Source organism: Pocillopora damicornis, chromosome 3, assembly GCF_964200805.1.
Source record: "Pocillopora damicornis chromosome 3, jaPocDami1.2, whole genome shotgun sequence".
In the NCBI taxonomy this organism is placed as follows: domain Eukaryota; kingdom Metazoa; phylum Cnidaria; class Anthozoa; order Scleractinia; family Pocilloporidae; genus Pocillopora; species Pocillopora damicornis.
Window position 1 is genome coordinate 11,279,029 of NC_142672.1, and position 21,681 is coordinate 11,300,709.

Here is a 21,681-nt window from a genome sequence, read left to right on the forward strand (position 1 = left end):
TTGAAGATTCGTCATCCAGAAACCGCGCTCATACACCACTTTGGATTCAGTGAAAGAATGAAAATGACATTCATTTCCTCATTTCACGATCACGTCTTCCTATGCCAAGTGCTAAAAAACGATTATTGCCCTTCAAACTCACCATTATGCTGTAGTGATGAGAAGTAAAACTTCTTACGAAATTTTCAGATGCATTGTACTTGTCGATGGAAAGTAACTCACACGATACATGTCCGTTTGGCTGAGGAACCGCTGCAACATTTGTGGAAAGACACAGATGGTTCTTGATGCATTGCAGCAGACACTGTTTTGTGGTTTGCACAAAGGTTTCCGCGATTTTGGGAACATCAAGAAAGTGAAATAAATTATCACTGAAAAGTGCAAAAGTTAAATTTTCGTTCTTCTTCATCCTTCAACACCCAAGCGTTTGCAAAGTTTTGATCAAAAATTTGATGCGTGAAAAAAGTGAAAAAAGCCGAGGAGACAAACACTAACGCATTCATGGTAAGCTAGCTGATTCCTTGATCCTTTTGATACAATTTTCTGTCCTTCAACACCCAAGGGTTAAGAGTTTGTGTAAAAACGTGTTCTTGTTAGCACAAGAATCTGATTCGTCTAGATATTCTTAAGGGATCCCCTGCAGGATGTTTATACGCCCTGCCAACAGAGCAACGATGCCAGCTGTGAAGCCGTCGAACTTTCTGGAAAAGTTTGCATATCTTCATTAAGTAGGGTCTCTTTTTCTAAGTAATCTCGTTTTATTAACTGAGTCTACAATGTAAATTGGCCTCCGTAGAGGTTTTAGAGCTTTTGCCCTTCGCATTCGCTCCAACGAAGGGCGGCTAAAGCTCGAAACGTCAGTTTTAGAGTCTCTTTTTGATGGCCGATTTACGCTATCAACTCAGTTGATAAAACCAAATCCTCCCACAATACCCCTCATCGTTTCATTAGAAACTTACCCCTTTAATTATTTTTCCTTAGTCTTGCTTGGTTTCTCTATAGATCCAAAAGTGAAAAAAACAGCATAGAAATAAAATTTATTGGTTGAGAAAGATCCATTGATATTTTCCGATCCGAGAATGCATTATGCTTCACTGCTATTTTATCCTTGATTCAAAGTTTCCTTCTGTGTTTGTTGTTTCTTTGTGCATAATTAAAATGCTGTCATTTACAACATCACATACTAATTGACAAAATGTTCGAAGAACAGCTGTTGATAACGACCTGTGAATGATTTTCAGCATCAACAAAATTTCACATATCCATGTCTGCTTCGTTTAGGAAATTCCAAGCTGACAATGAGTATACTCAACGTAAGGATTTTGCTTCAGTTTTGCAATCATAATGTGGCATTCAGTAACGATTCTTTTGTCGATTAATGTACGGATTTTTTCACAACAACCATTGATTCATTTTTAAGGCTTTGTAGTAATTATAACTGCTGAAACTCTTGGGATGAATGCCATATTTAGGAGGAGTTATTTCCTCTGTTTGGGCGGACTGTTAAACAACAGCGATTGACGTTGGTCGTAGGCTGTTTACAGAGTTATTTCCGTCAATCACCTAATGGAAACGACAAACGAATTTACTGCTTGCCCTACCGGTAAGGTTAGTCACGGACGATGCTCTAAAAAAAAAAATCCCACCACACCTATGGTTTCTAAAATTATGCGTCACTTATATGTTAAGAATAAATGTTATTTCCTCGTATGTACTATTGATTAACTAATGGCTATCACATATCTCACCGATAAAGTAACATTCTGTTTTTCACGGTTGGCTGTTAAAATGTTTCTAGTGGTGTAGAATAACATGTAAAATGGAAATAGTAAAAATTATAATGGAAGTAGGCGAAAAAAATTAACAGATTAATTGAGTAATATTTTTATTTTTCTTATTGAAAAGCTTGGTTTAACATTGCACCGCTGATTAGTTTCATTACAAAATAATATTACTTATAATTAATGATTAATTATCAGTTTACGCCGACAAAAACTGCCTTAAATTTTTGAAGGAGACAGCAAACATTAATGAGATCTAATAAAATAAGATGGAATCAAAACAAAGATCAAGAAAAGATCGAAAAATTTTATAGATTCGGTTTAAGAATATCTTCAATGCTGAAGAATGCTCATTTCTCAGAGTCCTCGTTCTTCTTGGTCACGTGGTTAAAGAAACTCGTAACGGTAAGTGAAACGAGTGGCCCTGGGCTAAAGAATGGCAGTGGCAGCGGTAGGTTTCTGTTCTTCACGAGTCAAAAGATTAGCAAATAAAACAAAATGAATGCGCTTCAAACAGCATTTACTGTTGCACAGGTTTACAAACTATAGTAGTTCATGAACAAACTGAGAGAATCCAATTCTGTACAGGAAGAGATTATGACCGTCAATGTTTTGATGATTTTTAAAGAGAGCTATGAAATCTTAATTCTATTAAACTTAAGAACTCGGAAGTCACTCATTCACGACAAATTGGCTGCAAGTCTGACACTTAGCCTTTTAGCTAGACCCAATCTTCGTTACGTGTCTGTTTCGCTCGGTCATCAACTGAGATTGAAGAAGTGCAACTTTCGAAGCAAGTCTTCGTACTTCCCGCTGAGGAAAAGCAAAAGAAAATGGTTAATTATCAGTTGTAAGTGTAGGAGTGTTTGTGCGACAAGTGCAAGCTTTGCCAAATGGAGGTAAATGCCAGCAAATAATGATCACGGCCAATCTTTATGGACTAACTGTAAAAATTCATACTAGACAAGATATTACAAAACTTATTCGACTACGAGCAGCGCCTCCTTTTCGGCGAGGTCCGTGACGCAAGTCAAGAAGACAAGCTAGCAAGCAAAACAATATCAAAAATGAATAAATAAATAAATAAATAAATGAACCAATAGACAAAGTAAGAAAGAAAGAAATGAAGAAGAAAGCCGGAATGAGAGACATACAAAGAAAAATAGAAAAAAGTAAGGGAGAGGGAGAAATAAAGGATGGAAAAGTAAGGCTTCGAGCTCTGCAGCACCGAAGTTAAGTGTCACTGACTAAAGATATACCAGATACAAGCCCGTGAAGACAATTGTGATATCTCCAAGTCCCCCGAGGCCGAGGTATTTTAGAATTTAGCCGCGCAATGAGTTGCTTGTGATCAAATAACTGACTTATCAAGCGACGCCAACCTTAAGTTCGTCATTTTCTCCACCGAGTATAGTTGTGTCAAGTTCCTTAGCAAATGTCTCCCCTCTGGAGCGAACTGATAACTTATTCTCCTGAGGAGAGGTGCGGTGGCCGTTACTTCTCAAGGCCAAAGCTAAAAAAATCTGCAAAGAATATTATAGATAAAATCATTAGAACTTATGATCCATCAAATATTTTTGCTTACGCGCGATTGGTCTAAACACAGCATATGACATATATTCCTCAGCTAAAACTGGGTGATATCCAAGAAAATTCCTCAATTTTCATGAAAACTTAAGTCCATAACAGTTTTCTGATTTTACGCTGTTCGCATCGCGGACAAATATCTGTACATGTTTTCGCGCTAATTAGAGGCTAATGTTTATATATGGACGTCTTCATGTTACATGTAAGATATAAAAAAACATTGCGTTCTCGCAGCTCTCCGTGTTTCGGGATAGAGAAGATTACATTAATTTGATGGTCACGCCTACAGTCCTCCAGTGACATGTGTGCCTTACTCTTGTGTGACAGTGATAAATGGAGGCCTGCAAAATTTTAGTCTCCTTCGCAGCCATTGTTTGGTCTTGTCACGCAGCACCCTCTTGCTCTCTCTCTCTCTCTCTCTCTCTCTCTCTCTCTCTCTCTCTCTCTCTCTCTCTCTCTCTCTCTCTCTCTCTCTCGGTTGAGAGAGGGTGTTGCGTGACGAGACCAAAGAAAGGCTGTGAAGGAGATTAACAGAGGTCTAGTGATGTTACATCATTTTCACATATATAGAGAGGTCTTATCATCTTTCTATCGTATCCTTTTAACCATAAAAAGATTGTGTTTCTATAGCGTCAACACTTTCTTAATGAACTAGTTGTTGCTGTAAGGTAATACGGCAATCAACCCATTTAGTCGTACCTTGTGGGAAAACAAAAGCATCAGCGTGACAGAGGCACTAATGTTGATGTTTATAAAGTCCATGGCGTACATCACGTCAGGAGATGAGCCGCTACTTAGCACAACACTAAAAGAGATAAATATAAGATTCTGCTGCCAGGAAACTTGGGAGGGGAACGTTCATTAGAAAAGGGAAGTGGGAGAGGGCGGTGCCTTCTATTCTGAAACGAACTTTTTGATTGGTATTAAAGAGGCTGATTCTGATCTGAATCGAGAAGTTAGATTCGAGCCATTTTCGGTCACGACGCGAAATTGCATCCACTTGGAGAGTTTGTTTATGAAGCTACATTTGCATGATATTGAAAAAGCCCACTCGATTATTGAACAGCTTGAACTATAATTCAAAGTAGCGTATGAAAAATGACTAACAAAAAGGAAAGAGACAGACTTCGCTGATTCTAAAATGTTTGCTCGCGGACGAGAAGACCCGTGGAATCAGTTGTTAGGTTTAGGCATTGCATTTCCATTGGAGAGGGAACTAATAACATGTCGTACAACACTGTTAAAGCTGAGCGAATAAGGTCTGGATGAGGGGTTGAGAGACTGAGTGCTTTCTTTTCCATTGTCTAGTGCTAAGACGGTTTATGAGCACTATATACTATTATTCCCTCGTGTTTCAACAACTTAGCTCCTTAACCCTTCACACTGTACTCTAAAATCAGTATCCATATTCTCCATGCTATATTAAAGTTCATGGATTCTCCATGCTGTTCTCTATACGTTTCCTAAATAACGGTCTTTTCGCCTTTCGGGTCGTTTCGCCTACGGATCGTTTCGCCTACCGTCTGTTCGCCTACGTCTCGAGTCGATTCGCCTTAGTCCAATATCTCAGTTTGCCTACGTCTTAAACTCCGTTGTATAACAATCATTGTATAAAACAGTTGATTCAACTGAAACAAAAATTGATGTTGAATTGGCAGCAGGTGCATTACTTTCTTCATTACCTAATAGAGGGAAGAGATAAAGAAATGATGTTTCTATACTATGCTATCAAGTTTACATTGAAAGAATCAAGTTGTAGTAAATCGGATCGATGACTATAGCTTTGATGACACCGTTGATTGCCGTGTTGATGTTTCGATAATAATCTTCTGTTAAATGAGCTAGCATGTCCTTTTGAACGATATGTTAGTGAAAGTCTCACCTCAAGTCACAAGTCTACACAAATAACGCCTTAACTATATTATATATTTTTTTTCATCCATTTAAGTTTGCAGATCGCGTGAAAGCGCACGAACTAACAAAACACTAATTTATAAATTTCATGATAGAACAAATCGCAACATCGATATAAACATTGAACCAGGAAGTAAAGTGGGAACAAACTAATTTCTTAAGTACCTTGTCCTTTTGAATGATATGTTAATGAAAAGTCTGACCTTCTTTAGTATGGGCCGCTTAAGTCACAAGTCTGCACATAGCGCCTTACCTGTTATATATACATTTTTCATCTATGTAACTAAGTTTACGGATTGCATGAAAGCGCACGAACTAACAGCCAAAACATTAATTCATAGAGTCCCACTTCCTTTAGCATAGGCCGCTCGAGTCACAAGTAAACACAAAGACCGTGAACGGGGGTTTATTTCATCTTAATACTCAGTTTTCTGCGAGGTTCAACAAGAACTTTTAAACAATTCAGTTTCTAAGCTTTGACATATGAATCGTAGGCGAACTGACATATTGGAGGTAGGCGAACCGACTCTAGACGTTGGCGAACAGACGGTAGGCGAAACGACCCGTAGGCGAAACGACCGGTTACCCATCTCCTAGGGTGCAGTCAAGGAGAATTTGTTGTAAAATCATGAGCATCTTTCGCAGGTGATCAATTCCTTTATTCTCATGTCCTTAATGTTTGATTCAGGGGTGATGTTGTAAGAATAAATTAGATGTTAATAAGAGTCAAAGGGTTAAGCACTCATTGTTTGTATGACTGCCCAAGCCTAATATCACCAAAATGCCGGATTCTGGGCTATTTTGTTCGAGGAAAAAAGACCAATGAGGTTGGAAACTCAGGAGCCTGAGAATGATTTTGCGTTACCTCAACACGTTGATGAAGCAGATTATAAACGTGGCGTTGTATATGGCATAGCCGATGAATTTACTTTCATTGTAAACTTGTGGTACTTTTCTCACTTTGAAACTGAGCCACATTCCCCAAGCAAGGACTACGAAGTCAGCTGAGGGAAAGAAAGAAATAATCAAAAATTGTTGTAACAGAACTTGCTCTATTGGAATTGTTCCAGGAAAAAGTGTTTTACCAGATCATACTTATGACAAATATACTCAATAAAACATTATCAGAAGTAGAGAAGTGTAAAAACATGCAAATTTTGACTAGTTCTTTGTGTACTAGGGAAAGCTTTAAAATTTCCAGGAATTATTTATGGATCTTCTGAAGTATGCTATAACATAGCTTGTGTACCACGGTCTCTGATAGTCAGTCCATCGAAGTATCATGACTCTTTTTCAATAGAATGCTAATTCATCGCATCGCATTCATCCCAATCATCTTGTCGCAAGTCCTGAGTGGAGAAATGCTTTATGGCACCATGAGAATAAGGGTACTTACCGAAAAAAATAATGCATGGACCAGGCTTTGCTCGAACCAGGGATTTCCTACCCAGAGTCCAGCGCGCTTATTACGCGGTAAACACATTTCTTAGGGAGAGAGATACCCTAAAGATTTCTCATCTTCCCTGGACACAGATTGATTTTGCTTCATTTAAGACATCCATGTATTTAGGTATCCGGCCACAATGAGTAGCACTGATAGGCACTTACGTGATTTAGGATGTTTTGTTTACCTGCTAAGATCATGTGACTAAACGAGATTGTCGAGCATCTGTCGTATTTGAGTTTATCAGCGGTAATACTTGATTCGATGGAAGGTGGCTGTATCACCATCCAAACGGTCAAGTAACTTGTATACAGCAATACAATAACTGCCAATCTCCTCAGCAACACACTGTCTGTTATAGCCAACTTACGAGCGGAGCGCACGCGGAAAATTAACACCACTCTGGGGTGGCGGAAAAACGAAAGAAAAAAGGAAGGGAAATGCATGGTTACTATTGAATAAGAATCATTAATCCTTTAAGCTTAAGATTACCAATCGTAATCATAATAATTCCCCCTTCAAGGACAAGAGTAGTTGCATCTCGAGGAAAACTTGAACTTCCTGGAGTGAATTACCACTGTGACAATCGATCAACTGCTAGTATGAGTGTTTTGTTTGTTTGTTTGTTTTTTTACAGTGGTAGTTCTGACGGGCGGGCTGTTTCACGTCTATTATTGAAGGTCCGAAAACCTGAACTGGGGTCACAGGGTTAGATGAGCGGATGATCGTCAGGGAATTTAAGATGGTTGGTTCGTGAAAAGTATCACTTTTACAGTGATCATTTACTAAGCTGACCTTTTTAAACTTGCCTCTCAGCCTCTCAGCCTCTCAGGCGTTTAGCAAGTAAAACTTAATGTGATAGTAGCAGAGGAGTGAAAGACTACGGAGGTTTGGATCGAGTCGCGTTCATTACGCGACCCAACCTAGACCTCCTTCATTTTCGCCCTGTCACCATTACACTCCGTTTACAATTTTCCTCCCCTTTACTAACTGAGGGCCTACAACAGGCTTCTTACCTCCATGTCTTCAGAGCCAGAGAACCATATACCAAAGCAAAACCCAGGTGATGTAACCAAGGTGACAATATGCAGCGCACTTCGGAAGGTTTAGGGAACGATACGATAAGCTTAAATCATGAAAGGGACATGCATCAACAGTTGAACTGGGATGATGGGTCTTACCTTTGGATTATTTTCCTAACGTTGTTTGGTGAGGATTTACGGGAGCCGACATGACAAAACGGCCAAGTGGATCGAGTGCAAAAAATTTCAGAGTTGTTTCAAGCTGTGTTTAATGTCTTCTAAAAGGAACAATTTTTTCCCAACGTTTAATCATACAGAGGCTCTCAGAAAGACTAAAAACTACGGGTAAAAAATTGACTCATTTAAAGTCTACTCATCACAGAGATATTCATTCATTAAAATTAGTTGTGCAGTAAATTACTGATTGATCAAGTCAAATCACGTACCTTCACATACATCATTATCGCTCCGCAGATAATAACTTCAAGAAAACGTGGACTGGAAGCTTTGAATATCTAACAGACGGAAAGAAAATGTCACTGAAAAGAAAGCTGCCCACGAACTCATTCATTTCATACATCATAATAGAAATGCACAATTTCTGTCAAGATTTGGTTAGAGACATTTGATCGTAGCCCAGAGCAGATACAACCAGGTGACTAATCATATTCTAAGAAACAACTTTCAAGCATCTGGTTTCCGTACTTACTCGATCAAACACAGCGGCGTTCATTAACTTTAGAACGTTTCCCATGGACTGTGGTAACTGACTTTTAGGTTTTGGGACGGTAACACGGTGTGGGGTTTTATAATTGTGGTATTTTATTTAAAGATGTGCTCTCCTCTAAAACATGGTAAAAAGGGATGCATAACGTAACTTGCTATGCAAAAAAAGAAAAGGGTCAGAGTCAGAGGCCTGGAAACCAGTACTTCAGTGACGAGCATTGCGAACCCAAACTGTTCTGGTCTTGCCCTTTCTTTACCTTATTCTGCCAAAGTTTGAACACCAATGCTGCGAGGGCTAACGAAATGACGACAAAGAGGCAGTTAATTACAAGGAGAGAATATCTCAGCTTTGTATACACATCATACACGCATGCGCTGCCATCCACACATTCCTCACAGCCCTCACTACAAGCAAGGCACTCAAAGTGGTGCTCATAAAGGTTCGATTCGCCTCTCAGCATCTTGTCGTACTCTTCCTCCAGGACCTGCCCGGGAAAGTATTTCCGAGTTGCTGTGGGGTCTGGAAAATAGTAGCCTTGTTTGCAAGTACAGCGATAGGTGCCGCGTTTGAATCCTTGGAAAGGGACTGGTACACACTGCAAAAAGATAGCTATTCCAAATTAAAATGTGGTACGGAGAGGGGGCAGGGATGGTTTCCTTTAAGTTTGTTATGGAATTAAATCTGCATGAATGTGATGTTTCTTAGTCTGTATAACTTGCCTTTGTGCTCTTTTTGCACCTGTGAGTTCCCATGAATGTGCTTAAGTGGTTTGGTTTGGCTTGGTCACCAGTCTCTTCTGAGCTCTGCTGTTCAGCGGAGTCTGGGGCATCGCACTGGTCGATATCTACATCCTCAAGAGAAATATCCACGCTTACTAAAGCTCTGAAGAAGCAAAAAAGAAAAAAAAAAATGTTCGGCCAAGTCTTATTTCCAGGACTGCAGAACGTGAAGCTGTTCCCACCTTCTCAGCAACCTTTAATCTTAAGAAAGATCAATTGCTAACAATTTTCACGCTTTTAAGACCAAAAAGGTCTGAATCCTTTGTGAAACTTTGAACTTCCGCTAATTCTAATCCCGCCGTCGAATGCTCTTCAAACTCGTTTGTGAACCAATCTCGCTTTCAGAGTATTTGGATACTTGTAATCGATTATTTTTAGTATTCTGGACTCCCAAGTTTTCCTTTCCCATACTTTCTGTCTCCCTGTGCAGATTTCTACAAGCGTTTGAATATTTGTGCATATTTTGCAAGACAGCGGTTATTTTCATTAACTACAACTCAAATATTTTGAAATATTTGCATGCAATGAAGCAAACAATAACCGTCTGAGAAAAAGAAAGTGCAATATGACAAACAGATTGTTTTCCGCCCCATTCTTCTTCATTGATTTTTTATTTAACTAGCAGGTTTGTTTGCGGTTTTTCAACCGGTTTTATATTGATTGGTCTCCTAAAAACGACCGATTTCTAAAAACAACAGGGCTATCCGGAACAGATGTGAGGGTTGTTTTGTGCTCACAATATGCTACCATTCAGGCTATTTATATGATAAATTTTCGACTTTTCCCTTGATATCCGCATATTTTTCTTTCAGACTTACGTATGACGTGAAATCGTTACGCTAGAAAAAACGTTTTGCGACCCCGGCGAAGTCCCTGCCAAAATAATTCATGGAAAATTAGAAATTTGCTCTTTTCTCACGGTCAAAAGCTCAACAAGATGATGTAAAGGTTGAATAATTGGAACCGGCTGGAAAAGCTTGACATAAAAATTGATACGATAGGCTCTTTATTTGAGAAAATGATTGCGAAATAATAGTTTTGTATTTCATTCATATTTCAATGTTTAAATTTTGAGTCGCGATTCTTTTTTTCTGAATGCCGATTTTACGCATATTTTAAATGAATAACTTCCTCTACGACTTTTTACTTACTACGCGCGCGGGACTATAGAGAAGCGCGTGTGCCAAGCAAACCGAAATGGAGTCAGTTGACGAATTTATTACTTCTGGCGAAGTCAAGACTTCACTCAAGTTTAAGACAGTTTTGATCGTGTTATGATAATCGTCCGCCTTGGAGAAGTCCGGGAAAGGACTGTGGTCGGTAGTAGTGGCATATGCCGCGACAACCTGTAGAAAAAAACGTCAGTCTCTGCCATCGTCAAGAGTTCTTTACAAGACTATTCTCACCTGGAAGAGGATCGATTGTTATTCTTAGATTCAGTTGATTTACTTTTTAACAACACTTTGTTATCGTTTCACAGAAAACTGTTCTTTAGGATAGTGTACTCAAATGATAGCGCACTCATCCTTTACCATGAGACCCAGCCAATGCACTTGGCTAAGAATAAAAAAAAAAAACAATTAAACAACGATGATTATAGATGAATAAGAGATGGAGGCAAAATTATTGAACAAAAACCAAACTTACAAAAATTCGTTGGTTTCGTTTAAAACTGGAGCAAGATAGGTTATCATCCACTCTTTGCCACCAAAACAATCGAAATACGGCCTAGTCCACAAACCATCTTCGTATGTCACAAGTAATCGGTTGCGGGTTTCATTCTCGACAATTCCATTCGCGCTTCCTACTGAATAAAAGTCGGTCACTTTCATCCAATCTGTTGACCTCTTGTTTCTGGTTTTTTGTGTGATTGCAGGCCACCAAATAGCGTTTGGGCTCGTAGTGTAATCGTAATCCGTTTGCCCAAGATCTGTAACATGAATGCTTCCGTTCAATTTCTTGTCCCTGAACGCATAAGGACAAAACCTTTCATAGTCCTTGTACAAGTTTGGCGCGAAACATACAGCTGATCCGAAAACAGATGGAGAGAAACGGACGTTGTAGCGAACCATTTGAAACAGTAAAATGTCATTCTCAACAACAGATTCGGCAGAAGCGGACGATTTCACAGACCAGAGAGAAGTCAAGAGATTGGCGACTTTGACTGCAATAAGAGATTCGTTTTTCCACCTTTCGCTATCAAACGACACGTTGAGAACTGCAACATCGTTGCATCCAACAGCGTCTTGTAGTTTATCATGAATTTGGGCCACATATTGGAGCTCTCTCTCGAGAAGGTTCCCTCTCAGGTTCTCTCCAGTTGCATTTACAAATTTTTTGCTATCCCAAGAATGTTTCGATAAAGCAGCAAACACGAAACACACTTGCCACAAAGTCATTGATTCTCCTATTCACACAAAAAGACGAACACTCGAACACTCAATAACTAGACTCCTTGGTCGTGTGGCATCACAGCAGCTGCTGGTGGGTTGATGTGGTCATTTGCTAGAAATAACATAAACAAACATTACTAAAAGAGGAAAAACAATATCAAAAAGGAAAATACCACGCACATTATGCAAGCGGAAGAGGAAACGAACAAATTATAATTGTGAGCTGAGAACACAGCCTCATAAGAACAGGAAATTCTCATGCAATTCCAATTCAGACAATATAATACTGATTTCTACAAAGAAATTTTTTTCCAGCAGTAGTAATAAAGTCGCCAGCCTAATACCACGATTTTGAGCAAGGAGTAAATTAAGCAAGAGTCGTTCCAGTAATGAGAGAAGCGTAAGAGTTACTCCAGGCGCAGCCGAGAGCAACTCTAGCTTCTTGAGTGCTCTCCAAACCTCCCAAGTGCATCCATAACTCGATCTCTCAGCTAAAGCACGAACCAATTCTTTTATAGCAGAGTATGCAGACACAAGGTGTGCACGAAAAGAGAGTTTATTATAATTGGGTCGGGTCTGCTGGGTAATCGTGTTATACCCGAAAACTACACTGTAAAATGAAAAGAGCCAAATTGACCCCTAAAGCCAAATTAGCCCCAATTTCTCGAGGGCCAGTTTGGCCTATCAAGGTTCGTTTTGGACTATTTGAGCCAAAACGTGCGTGACAAGTACCATTTCGACCCCTCCAAAATCTGAATTGGCCCCTATGAATTCTACTTTGGAACTTTTTCTCAATTTGGCCCTTCCAAGAGCCAAGTAGGATTGACCAATTTGGCCCCAACGAGGTGCAATTTTTGAAAAAAAAAGAAAATATGAAAATAATTTTCTTTTTTCGACCATATTTCGTTCCCTATACTATTCTTTATAAAGTGTTCAAATTTTCAACGGTTCCTCTCGTAACTGAACACCGAGTCACACAACGAATTAATCGTTGGCTTTTTCTCGAGACGTGAGCGTGAGCTGCCTGTGATGGCATTAGTCGAACCTAGACACCGGAAACAATAATGAATAATAGCAGCGAATTCGTCACTGAAGAGGCTGTTTCTTGGATACAGTCGCATGGAATGAGACTTAAGAAAGGAAAGGTAGGCAAAAGAAATTTCTTAACAACGTATTTTACTGCAACTTTACATTCACAAACTTGACCGCTCCATTGATCTTTGTTCGTATCTTATCTTGCAGAAAAAGACGGTTGCGATGGCCAAGATCTCCTTGCGATCGCCCAAGATGCAGACGTACCAAGGCACTACATCCCTATTATAAAAGAGCGTCTAAAGCTCAAGAAATTGATTGCAATGAACGCTGAACCTAGAGATGACACGAGTTCTTCGTCGGTACGATAATTAATTTTCCCACCAGAGAATTTGACGCATGAATGGTTCGACTCTTCTCCCGAGTCTTGTTGAGTCTCAGCGGTTTCGCAACTAAAGTCACGTGATCAAATTTTGGCGCCGAGAGATAGAGACGGTTACAGTTCGAATACTGCATTTGCACAAGATGGATTTAACTTATTTCAGATTCTCTTATTTTAGGATCTCTCACTCTGAATTCTTAATCTTTTTCTTGAAAAGATGAACTGATATTTTTATGTCTATGTCTTTGTTTGCATCCACTTAAGCTGATTTTTTGGCTATCACTCTTTCAGCGTGCAGAATCAAGTCCTTCGAGTAAGACGGTTCAAACGTCGATTGATGATTCAGAAAACATCAGCGATTAGAAATGGGTAAATCAATATTATAAATCGCTCAAGGATCTCTGTTTTACGGGCGAGGCGACATAACTGAGCACTGTCTAAGTAAGTTCTTGTATATTAAACTTAGCAGGATGGTGAAGAGTACATTATCGACTACTTTCTTTCGATTATATCCTAAAGGAAAACACACAAGGTGCCAGTTGGTCAGTTAAAGATGACAAATCTCGGGGATTGCACCTACAAAAATGGCGAGATTTGCTTTATTTTTATTGAAATATATTAGATATGTATTTACTTGCACCATACATAAAACAAAGTAAACCCAATTTTTAAATCTGGTAAATTAAAAAAATTAGTGAATTGATAGGATGTTATCAGACAGTTTAATTTTTTTGAAAACAAATATTTACCTACAGGTTCCTCCTGAATGGCTTTCGAAATTCCAACTACCATCGAGGGTAAGAAACTTTTCTTTGTTTTGTTTTTTAAGTCTACAAGCAATCCTTATTTATTCATGAATACTGAACTAAAACTGAAGTGCATAGATATATGATTTCTTTTCTTGATAAGTACATATACAGTTTGGTGAAAATACATCATTGATGATCACCATTATTGTGTTTTTACTTCTTATGCACAGTTTGCTTACAAATATTTTGCAACTTTGTAGTTGCAAAAATTTACTGTTCTCCGACAACAAATTAATTTGCTCATTTGTTTTGTTTTTTTGTACAGTTCTCTGCCTCAGTAGAGTTGGATACCCAGAAGGGATATCTCATCAGCAGCCTAAAGTACTGTGAGCAACAGTGGATTGCAAAAAAAAATTATTGCAGAGTATCCTTGTATGGTTAGCAGGATACTAGACTAAGTTGACTTGGAAACTGAGTGGATTGGTATGGTCTAAAAATCTATTGCTTCACCTCTTCTGCTTGCAGTGAAGAGAGACAATTTTGTGGTGCTGAATCTCTTGCCTTAAAATAAAAAGTTGCAAAATAATCACTCTCACCTTTTAAGTTCATGACCTTTGTTCTTGTGTGTTTGTCATCACATGCATTTAATGAAGTTGTGACCATTTTGGAGGTACAAGTCCAAAAAACTGCTACTTTGGTACTAGGATGAACAGCTAAAATTTCTGAGCCCATTTGCCAATGAAGTCCAGATACAAAGGTTCAAGTACTTTGGGGTTGTATTAATTTTGCCTTTTTGTTTAGTTTTTTTGATTTTGCAATTTTTTAAAATATTCCTGTTGTCAAACCATTAGATAAATATTGGACATAGAGTAGCTGATTTTTTTCAGATATTTTGGGAGTCATACATTAGTTTTTCAAGTCTTGAATGGGAGACAAATTACACACATTGAGCTAAACTTCCACTTCCATTTCTGGTGTTTTAGCTTATAGTTTTAGAAAAACAATATGTTTATATATATATTACATATATATATATATATATATATATAGGAAGTTTGCGAGTCGATTTTCGCGTGGAACAGTGCTCAATACGTTGAAGCAGAGCAGAATAAATATTATGAGAGGAAAAAAGGACGTAACTACATTTCCCGACAAGCCTGTTTCGTGAATCGCTTCACTCTTCAGGGGTTTAATGAAAGAATATTCATGTGACTATCGTTTATATACTAGGAAAATTTGCATAATACGCGGTAAACTTAAAAACTTTAAAGTTCAGCTGTTGCGTAGCAACGCTTTGTTTCTGTGCCGGCATGAAGATACGAGTTCGTTACGCTTATTTAGTGATGAGAGGTCGGGTCGGTAAATTATAAGGAATTTTTCTTTTAGGCAGAGGTTGCATCTTTTACTGGAGCTGTTGTAAGGAGAGTTAGATGATAAGACGCGCCATGAGATAGAATAGTCAATGTAGTCGTTCTTGAGTGTCCAGATGTGTTTGCTAAGTTCGGTAGAGTTTTTGTGCTTGGCGTGGCGGAATGATGCGGTGTGATTTCTGTGTCTTGTTTTGAAGTCGGTTTCTGTGAGTCCGATGTATGTTTCAGAGGTGTTGTTGTCTTTCCGTGTGACGGTGGCTTGATAAACGACTGAGGATTGAAGGCAGTTACCATTGAGCCCGCTCAATGGTAACTGCCTTCAATCCTCAGTCGTTTATCAAGCCACCGTCACACGGAAAGACAACAACACCTCTGAAACATACATCGGACTCACAGAAACCGACTTCAAAACAAGACACAGAAATCACACCGCATCATTCCGCCACGCCAAGCACAAAAACTCTACCGAACTTAGCAAACACATCTGGACACTCAAGAACGACTACATTGACTATTCTATCTCATGGCGCGTCTTATCATCTAACTCTCCCTACAACAGCTCCAGTAAAAGATGCAACCTCTGCCTAAAAGAAAAATTCCTTATAATTTACCGACCCGACCTCTCATCACTAAATAAGCGTAACGAACTCGTATCTTCATGCCGGCACAGAAACAAAGCGTTGCTACGCAACAGCTGAACTTTAAAGTTTTTAAGTTTACCGCGTATTATGCAAATTTTCCTAGTATATAAACGATAGTCACATGAATATTCTTTCATTAAACCCCTGAAGAGTGAAGCGATTCACGAAACAGGCTTGTCGGGAAATGTAGTTACGTCCTTTTTTCCTCTCATAATATTTATATATATATATATATATATATGTAAATGTGGGGGTAGAGTCTACCTTGGCATAAAGTTCTCAATGCTGTGGTAGCAGAGCTAAGTATACATAAGTTAAAGAATTAAAGAGGACACATCAATTCTCTGTGACTCTGAATTTCGCAACTAAGCGCTTGTCAGACAGAACTTTTCTGTCTGACAAGCACTTAGGCACAAAACTCAGTCACAGAGAATTGATGCATCCTCTTTAATTCTTTAACTTAAGTGTGTATATAAATTATATATTCTTTTTTTCTGGCTACAGGCACTTTTTGCACTTTGGCTTGATTTTAATGTGGTTGTAAAACTTGTTTTTATTGCATAGAGTAGCTGATGTTGATTCAGCGATCAGAGATTATGTCCAGCACAAATTTTAATTGTTGGAGATCTTCAATACATCAATCACCTGAATATAGTAACAGAGGGAAGTGTAATTTGTCACTTCTCATAAGAAAAGATTCTTGATGCTCTCATTGGGTTACTTGGCTTATTTATATTTTCTTACAATCGGTCAAAGGCAATTTTGACTTTTTTTAGAGCAAGCATTGCTTGAAATTGGGCACAGGCAGACTCTTGTCACTGTTTCCTCTATTTTCAATGACTTGGCAAATGCCTGCGGTAGTACTTGCTGATAGTTTATATTTTGATAATATCTAGAGTAGTAATATGAGTACATGTATTCTCACATCCACTGGAAGAATACTCTTTGCTGCTCTAAGGCTCTTTGTTTTTCATATGCACAAATCAAACAAGGTCTATATTCTTGTGCAGGAACTGGACCATTTGTTGCCTCTGTCTTATTTTGATAATTTTCTGTACTTTAAATCAGTCTTAATTATAAGCTGCTTTACATTACCACATTTGCTAAGTCATTGAAAAGGGAAGCTTTACTCACAAGTGTCTCTTGGGTGTAATTTCTTGCAATGCTTGCACTGTTAAGAAGTATACTGATTTAGGGAAGAGATCTATTTTAGAAAATGGTTGAATTATTGTTAAATATGTATGTATGTTATATTCTTTCACATGATGTTTCAAAGTTTGTCTGTTTTATACCACAATTAAGATTCTTAATAACTGTAAAATCAGGTAGCATAAAAGGTTTTTACATAAACAATATCTAGAAGCTAATAAATGAGTGTTTGAAAGATAAAGTATGTGGTGTATTTTCATTATTTGAATGTAAGGGGGAAAATCAGCATGGAGAGGAAAGAGCCCTCTACTTCTGAAGTGGCCCACATTGGAGCTGAATTGGCTCTTTTTAAAGGGGCCATTTGTAAGAGGGCTGAAATTTCGGGGGCTGTTTTGGCCCCTATAAATTTCAAAGCGGCCCCTGTATTTTTCAAATTCACCCTTCACATGGTCCAATTTGGCCCCTACAACGGGGTCAATTCAGCCCCAAAATTGGTGCCAAAAACAGCCCCATTTCAATGGGGCTGAATTGACCCTAAGCGAGTGCCAAACTGGACTCACTCGTTTTGGCCCCATTTTTGGGGCCAAATCAGCTCTTTTAATTTTACAGTGTATCAATTAATGACAAGGCAAAAACGACCAAGATATATTTCGTGACAAGATCTTGATTAAGAGAATTGTAAATTTTCTGCTAAGAAGCGAATAACGAACGAATTTCTTGCATGTACGAGACTATGTAGTAGATTCAGCATGCTTGAATCATTGTTTTTTAAAACTAACGGCCAGAAAATTGCGTAAGTTTGTGTTGAAAATCATAAATTCTGAAATTGAACGGTTTTAAAATTAAATTTAATTAGATTAAATTAAATTACAATCTTCTATTGAACAAAATTCTTTTAGGAAATATCAACACTTTATAAATGTAATAATATCAATCGTTCGAAAAACGAACCGAAAAACTTACAATTTCTTGCATTTACGAGATCCGTGTGGTAGATTTACCCTGCTTGAATTGTTGTTTACTAGAATTTACGACCGGCAAATTGCGTAGCTTTGTGGTGCTTCGCTCTTAAATTCAATCTGTCCACTTACAAACATACGATGCTCACAGAGATGCCTATAAACATATCAATATGGCACAACGGATTAACCTCCCAAAGGTGCTTCTTGGTTTCACATACAGCGGGATTTTTTATTTTATCAGAATATACCCCATGGCAGAGATATCCTTATAGCCATTATTCCCACACACTTGAAAATCATCGCCTCCAAACGTAATAGCCGAGTCACAGCCTACGCAAGTAAACGGAGAGACCATCAGCACGTCATCTGTAATGATACCGATTCTCGTTTTAATGGCACCTGAACACACCACGTTAAAACCCTCTTTGTTGCACAAATGCTGCAGTGAAGCCTGAGGACCCACTACCTTTTTCCAAACATTTCGACCCAATGATGTTGGCATGTACTGATCAGTGGAAAATATCGAATGCAGCGAACTGGCCGTCAGATTGATTATGATAAACCTATCTTCGTCCTTAACTTTCATTCCAAGACAGATCTGAGTCAAGGGCGTATTCCAGAAAGTCGGCAGCTTGGTTTGCTGATAGTCGAACCCTGTGCTTCCGCCGAGAATATCGATGCTTTCCATGTTATTCCATAATTGTGAATCATATATAAAAGTGTCCTTGACAGAAAAAAAGGAAAAGAGGTTCAATTTTATTCAGCACAACTAAGGAGTAATGGCGAAAATGGGAACAAGTAAATTCCAGGTTCCGTAGAGGATTTCATTTACAACATTTAATTTCTCAATGAGATCTTCTGCTTTTCTAGTACCTTTGCTCCATCAATCTTCATCACTGATGTCCATTGGCCTTCACCACAAGCTGGCAGGGTCATGTGACAATACACAGGGACTTCACCAACGTCCATACTTAGCGGATACACACCGCTCTTATGGAATCTTAAGAGAGAATTGCAAAAAAAATATGATGAATTATGAAAGTAAAAAAATAATTATTTTGTCCCACTCTCTTTATTTCTTTACCGAGCTCAAAACCTACCATCTCTCTTTTTTCTGTCTACAAACATTACGCTATCGACATGGCTGATCCTAGCTGTATGCAGGACGCGTGACATATGAACGTCGTAATAGACCTCGCTCACCGTGGAGTCTCTGTGGCTCAGAGGTAGAGCATCGGAGCGCGGAATCCGAAGGTCTGAGGTTCGATTCCTCATGGACAAGACGAAAAACATCTTTCTTTAAAAAAATACTTGTATGCCATGATAACTAGTAGAGAAACATATCAGCACATTTTCCTTTTTTTCTCTACAATTAAACCCTTAAACTGTGCTTGTCTTTAAGCCAGATCACCAGTTCGAAAACAAAAAAAAATATAGAGAACGGCTCCTGGTAGGAAGAAAACGCTTCGCAAAGCTATGGTTTTATTAAATAGCACATTTTTTCTTTTTTTCCCTGAATTGAAGGAAAACCAAAGCTAGAGAAGCTGAAAGAAAAGGCACATGGCCGGCCCCAACAGCGGGAGACCGTGAGTCTTAGTTTTTTATATTTCGGATTGATTGAGAGAATGACGCAAAAAAAAAAAAAAATCACTTTATGCACCTGGGCAATATTCGACGAATGCACTCACCCTTGGTAAAACCGCTCCTTACAAGACAATGCTTTCTCTACGAGAAAAACAGACAGCGATTCAAATTGAAAAAATTTGCAAAATAATCGACTCTACGAATGATTTTAACAGGCTGAAAATTACTTACGCCTTTCACAGTTTGTTCCAAAGTAGTCTTGTTTGCACTTGCATCTGTAATCGTATGTTTCGCATATAGCATGGCATGAGCCACTGTTCTGGCCGGGGGAACTTTCAAAAGGACTCTGGAAATTAGAAAAAAAAAAAAAAACAAAAACAAAAACAAGCAAACCCTATCTTTGTCGTTGCCTCAAACTTGTATTTTTCGGATCGCAGGTGCAGGGTACACCAGTCAATGTTAAGATACAAAATAAGGCAGTGAGAATAGATTTTTTGATTATCTTTCAATTCACAATTAGAAAATTGTGAAAAATTACTTTTGCTTAGTTTTTTGGATGGCAGATTGCCTCTTAGGAACAATTTCTACACATACACGTAATTTTTTTAAAATCGCAAGCCCTCATTAAGGGACAGCGAGACCCCCTGAAGTGAATTTTGTCATGGAGGTCAAATTATGTTCAAGGTAAAATTGTAAGTACTCGTAAGTCAAACTGTCTAAATGATAATCATTGTAGAAGTCACGCAGAAAGAAAACAGATCAAAATATCGTTCAAATAGTTAGTCAAACTAATTTAACATAAAATAAACTTTAAGCATTTTAAAAGTCACGTAATCTAGCAGAAAGAACTGAGGTCGAAACGTTTCACCGGTTGGTTGTAATGTTACTTTTCTTCAAGTATAGCTTTCACTATTGGATCTAAGCCAAGCATTACGAAAGCTTTCAAGCAAATTGAAGATTCGTCATCCAGAAACCGCGCTCATACACCACTTTGGATTCAGTGAAAGAATGAAAATGACATTCATTTCCTCATTTCACGATCATGTTTTCCTATGCCATGTGCTAAAAAACGATTATTGCCCTTCAAACTCACCATTATGCTGTAGTGATGAGAAGTAAAACTTCTTACGAAATTTTCAGATGCATTGTAATTGTCGATGGAAAGTAACTCACACGATACATGTCCGTTTGGCTGAGGAACCGCTGCAACATTTGTGGAAGACACAGACGGTTCTTGATGCATTGCAGCAGACACTGTTTTGTGGTTTGCACAAAGGTTTCCACGATTTTGGGAACATCAAGAAAGTGAAATAAATGATCATTGAAAAGTGCAAAAGTTAAATTTTCGTTCGTTTTGCGCTGAAGATCTGATTGGGCTGCGTTTGCAAAGTTTTGATCTAAAATTTGATGCGTGAAAAAAGTGAAAAAATGCCGAGGAGACAAACACTAACGCATTCATGGTAAGCGAGCTGATTCCTTGATCCTTTTGATACAATTTTCTGTCCTTCAACACCCAAGGGTAAAGAGTTTGTAAAAACGTGTTCTTGTTAGCACAAGAATCTGATTCGTCCAGATATTCTTAAGGAATCCCCTACAGGATGTTTATACACCCTGCCAACAGAGCAACGATGCCAGTGTGAAGCTGTCGAACTTTCTGGAAAAGTTTGCATATCTTCATTAAGTAGGGTCTCTTTTTCTAAGTAATCTAGTTTTATTAACTGAGTCTACAATGTAAATTGGCCTCCGTAGAGGTTTTTTAGAGCTTTTGCCCTTCGCATTCGTTCCAAAGCTCGAAACGCCAGCTTTAGAGTCTCTTTTTGATGGCCGATTTACGCTATCAACTCAGTTGATAAAACCAAATCCTCCCACAATACCCCTCATCGTTTCATTAGTAACTTACCCCCTTCATTATTTTTCCTTAGTCTTGCTTGGTTCCTCTATAGTTCCAAAAGTGAAAAAGACAGTATAAAAAGAAAATTTATTGGTTGAGAAAGATCCATTGATATTTTCCGATCCGAGAATGCATTATGCTTCACTGCTATTTTATCCTTGATTCAAAGTTTCCTTCTGTGTTTGTTGTTTCTTTGTGCATAATTAAAATGCTGTCATTTACAACATCACATACTAATTGACAAAATGTTCGAAGAACAGCTGTTGATAACGAC

The 21,681-nt window shown here is 38.4% G+C and overlaps 2 protein-coding genes across 2 annotated transcripts; both read right to left on the reverse strand.

The window, feature by feature from the left end:
• Positions 1–1,868: 1,868 nt before the first annotated feature.
• LOC113667031 (putative G protein-coupled receptor CG31760) lies at positions 1,869–18,065 on the reverse strand. Its single transcript, XM_089198946.1, has 11 exons — positions 17,934–18,065; positions 10,902–11,759; positions 9,195–9,357; positions 8,732–9,070; positions 8,195–8,263; positions 7,743–7,852; positions 6,914–7,128; positions 6,148–6,286; positions 4,068–4,173; positions 3,164–3,304; positions 1,869–2,594 (listed from the first exon to the last, which is right to left on the reverse strand). The coding sequence occupies exons 2-11, from the start codon at positions 11,651–11,653 to the stop codon at positions 2,499–2,501; spliced, it is 2,130 nt and encodes a 709-aa protein (XP_089055072.1). The 5' UTR covers positions 11,654–11,759; positions 17,934–18,065; the 3' UTR covers positions 1,869–2,498.
• LOC149048222 (uncharacterized) lies at positions 17,803–20,759 on the reverse strand. The gene is made up of 5 exons (XM_089199431.1): positions 20,610–20,759; positions 19,748–19,910; positions 19,621–19,657; positions 18,806–18,932; positions 17,803–18,656 (listed from the first exon to the last, which is right to left on the reverse strand). The coding sequence occupies exons 1-5, from the start codon at positions 20,757–20,759 to the stop codon at positions 18,162–18,164; spliced, it is 972 nt and encodes a 323-aa protein (XP_089055557.1). The 3' UTR covers positions 17,803–18,161.
• Positions 20,760–21,681: the final 922 nt, after the last annotated feature.

Coding starts and splice junctions, on each gene's coding strand:
- LOC149048222 (XM_089199431.1), bottom strand. CDS start 20,759: ATGCATCAAGAACCGTCTGTGTCTTCCACAAATGTTGCAGCGGTTCCT. Junction 19,658..19,747: donor TGGAACAAACTGTGAAAGGC/GTAAGTAATTTT, acceptor TTTTTCTCGTAG/AGAAAGCATTGTCTTGTAAG. Junction 18,657..18,805: donor TGAAGATTGATGGAGCAAAG/GTACTAGAAAAG, acceptor TTTTCTGTCAAG/GACACTTTTATATATGATTC.
- LOC113667031 (XM_089198946.1), bottom strand. CDS start 11,653: ATGACTTTGTGGCAAGTGTGTTTCGTGTTTGCTGCTTTATCGAAACAT. Junction 9,358..10,901: donor AACGAAACCAACGAATTTTT/GTAAGTTTGGTT, acceptor TTGCTTCTTCAG/AGCTTTAGTAAGCGTGGATA. Junction 2,595..3,163: donor GAGAAAATGACGAACTTAAG/GTTGGCGTCGCT, acceptor GCTTTTCCTCAG/CGGGAAGTACGAAGACTTGC.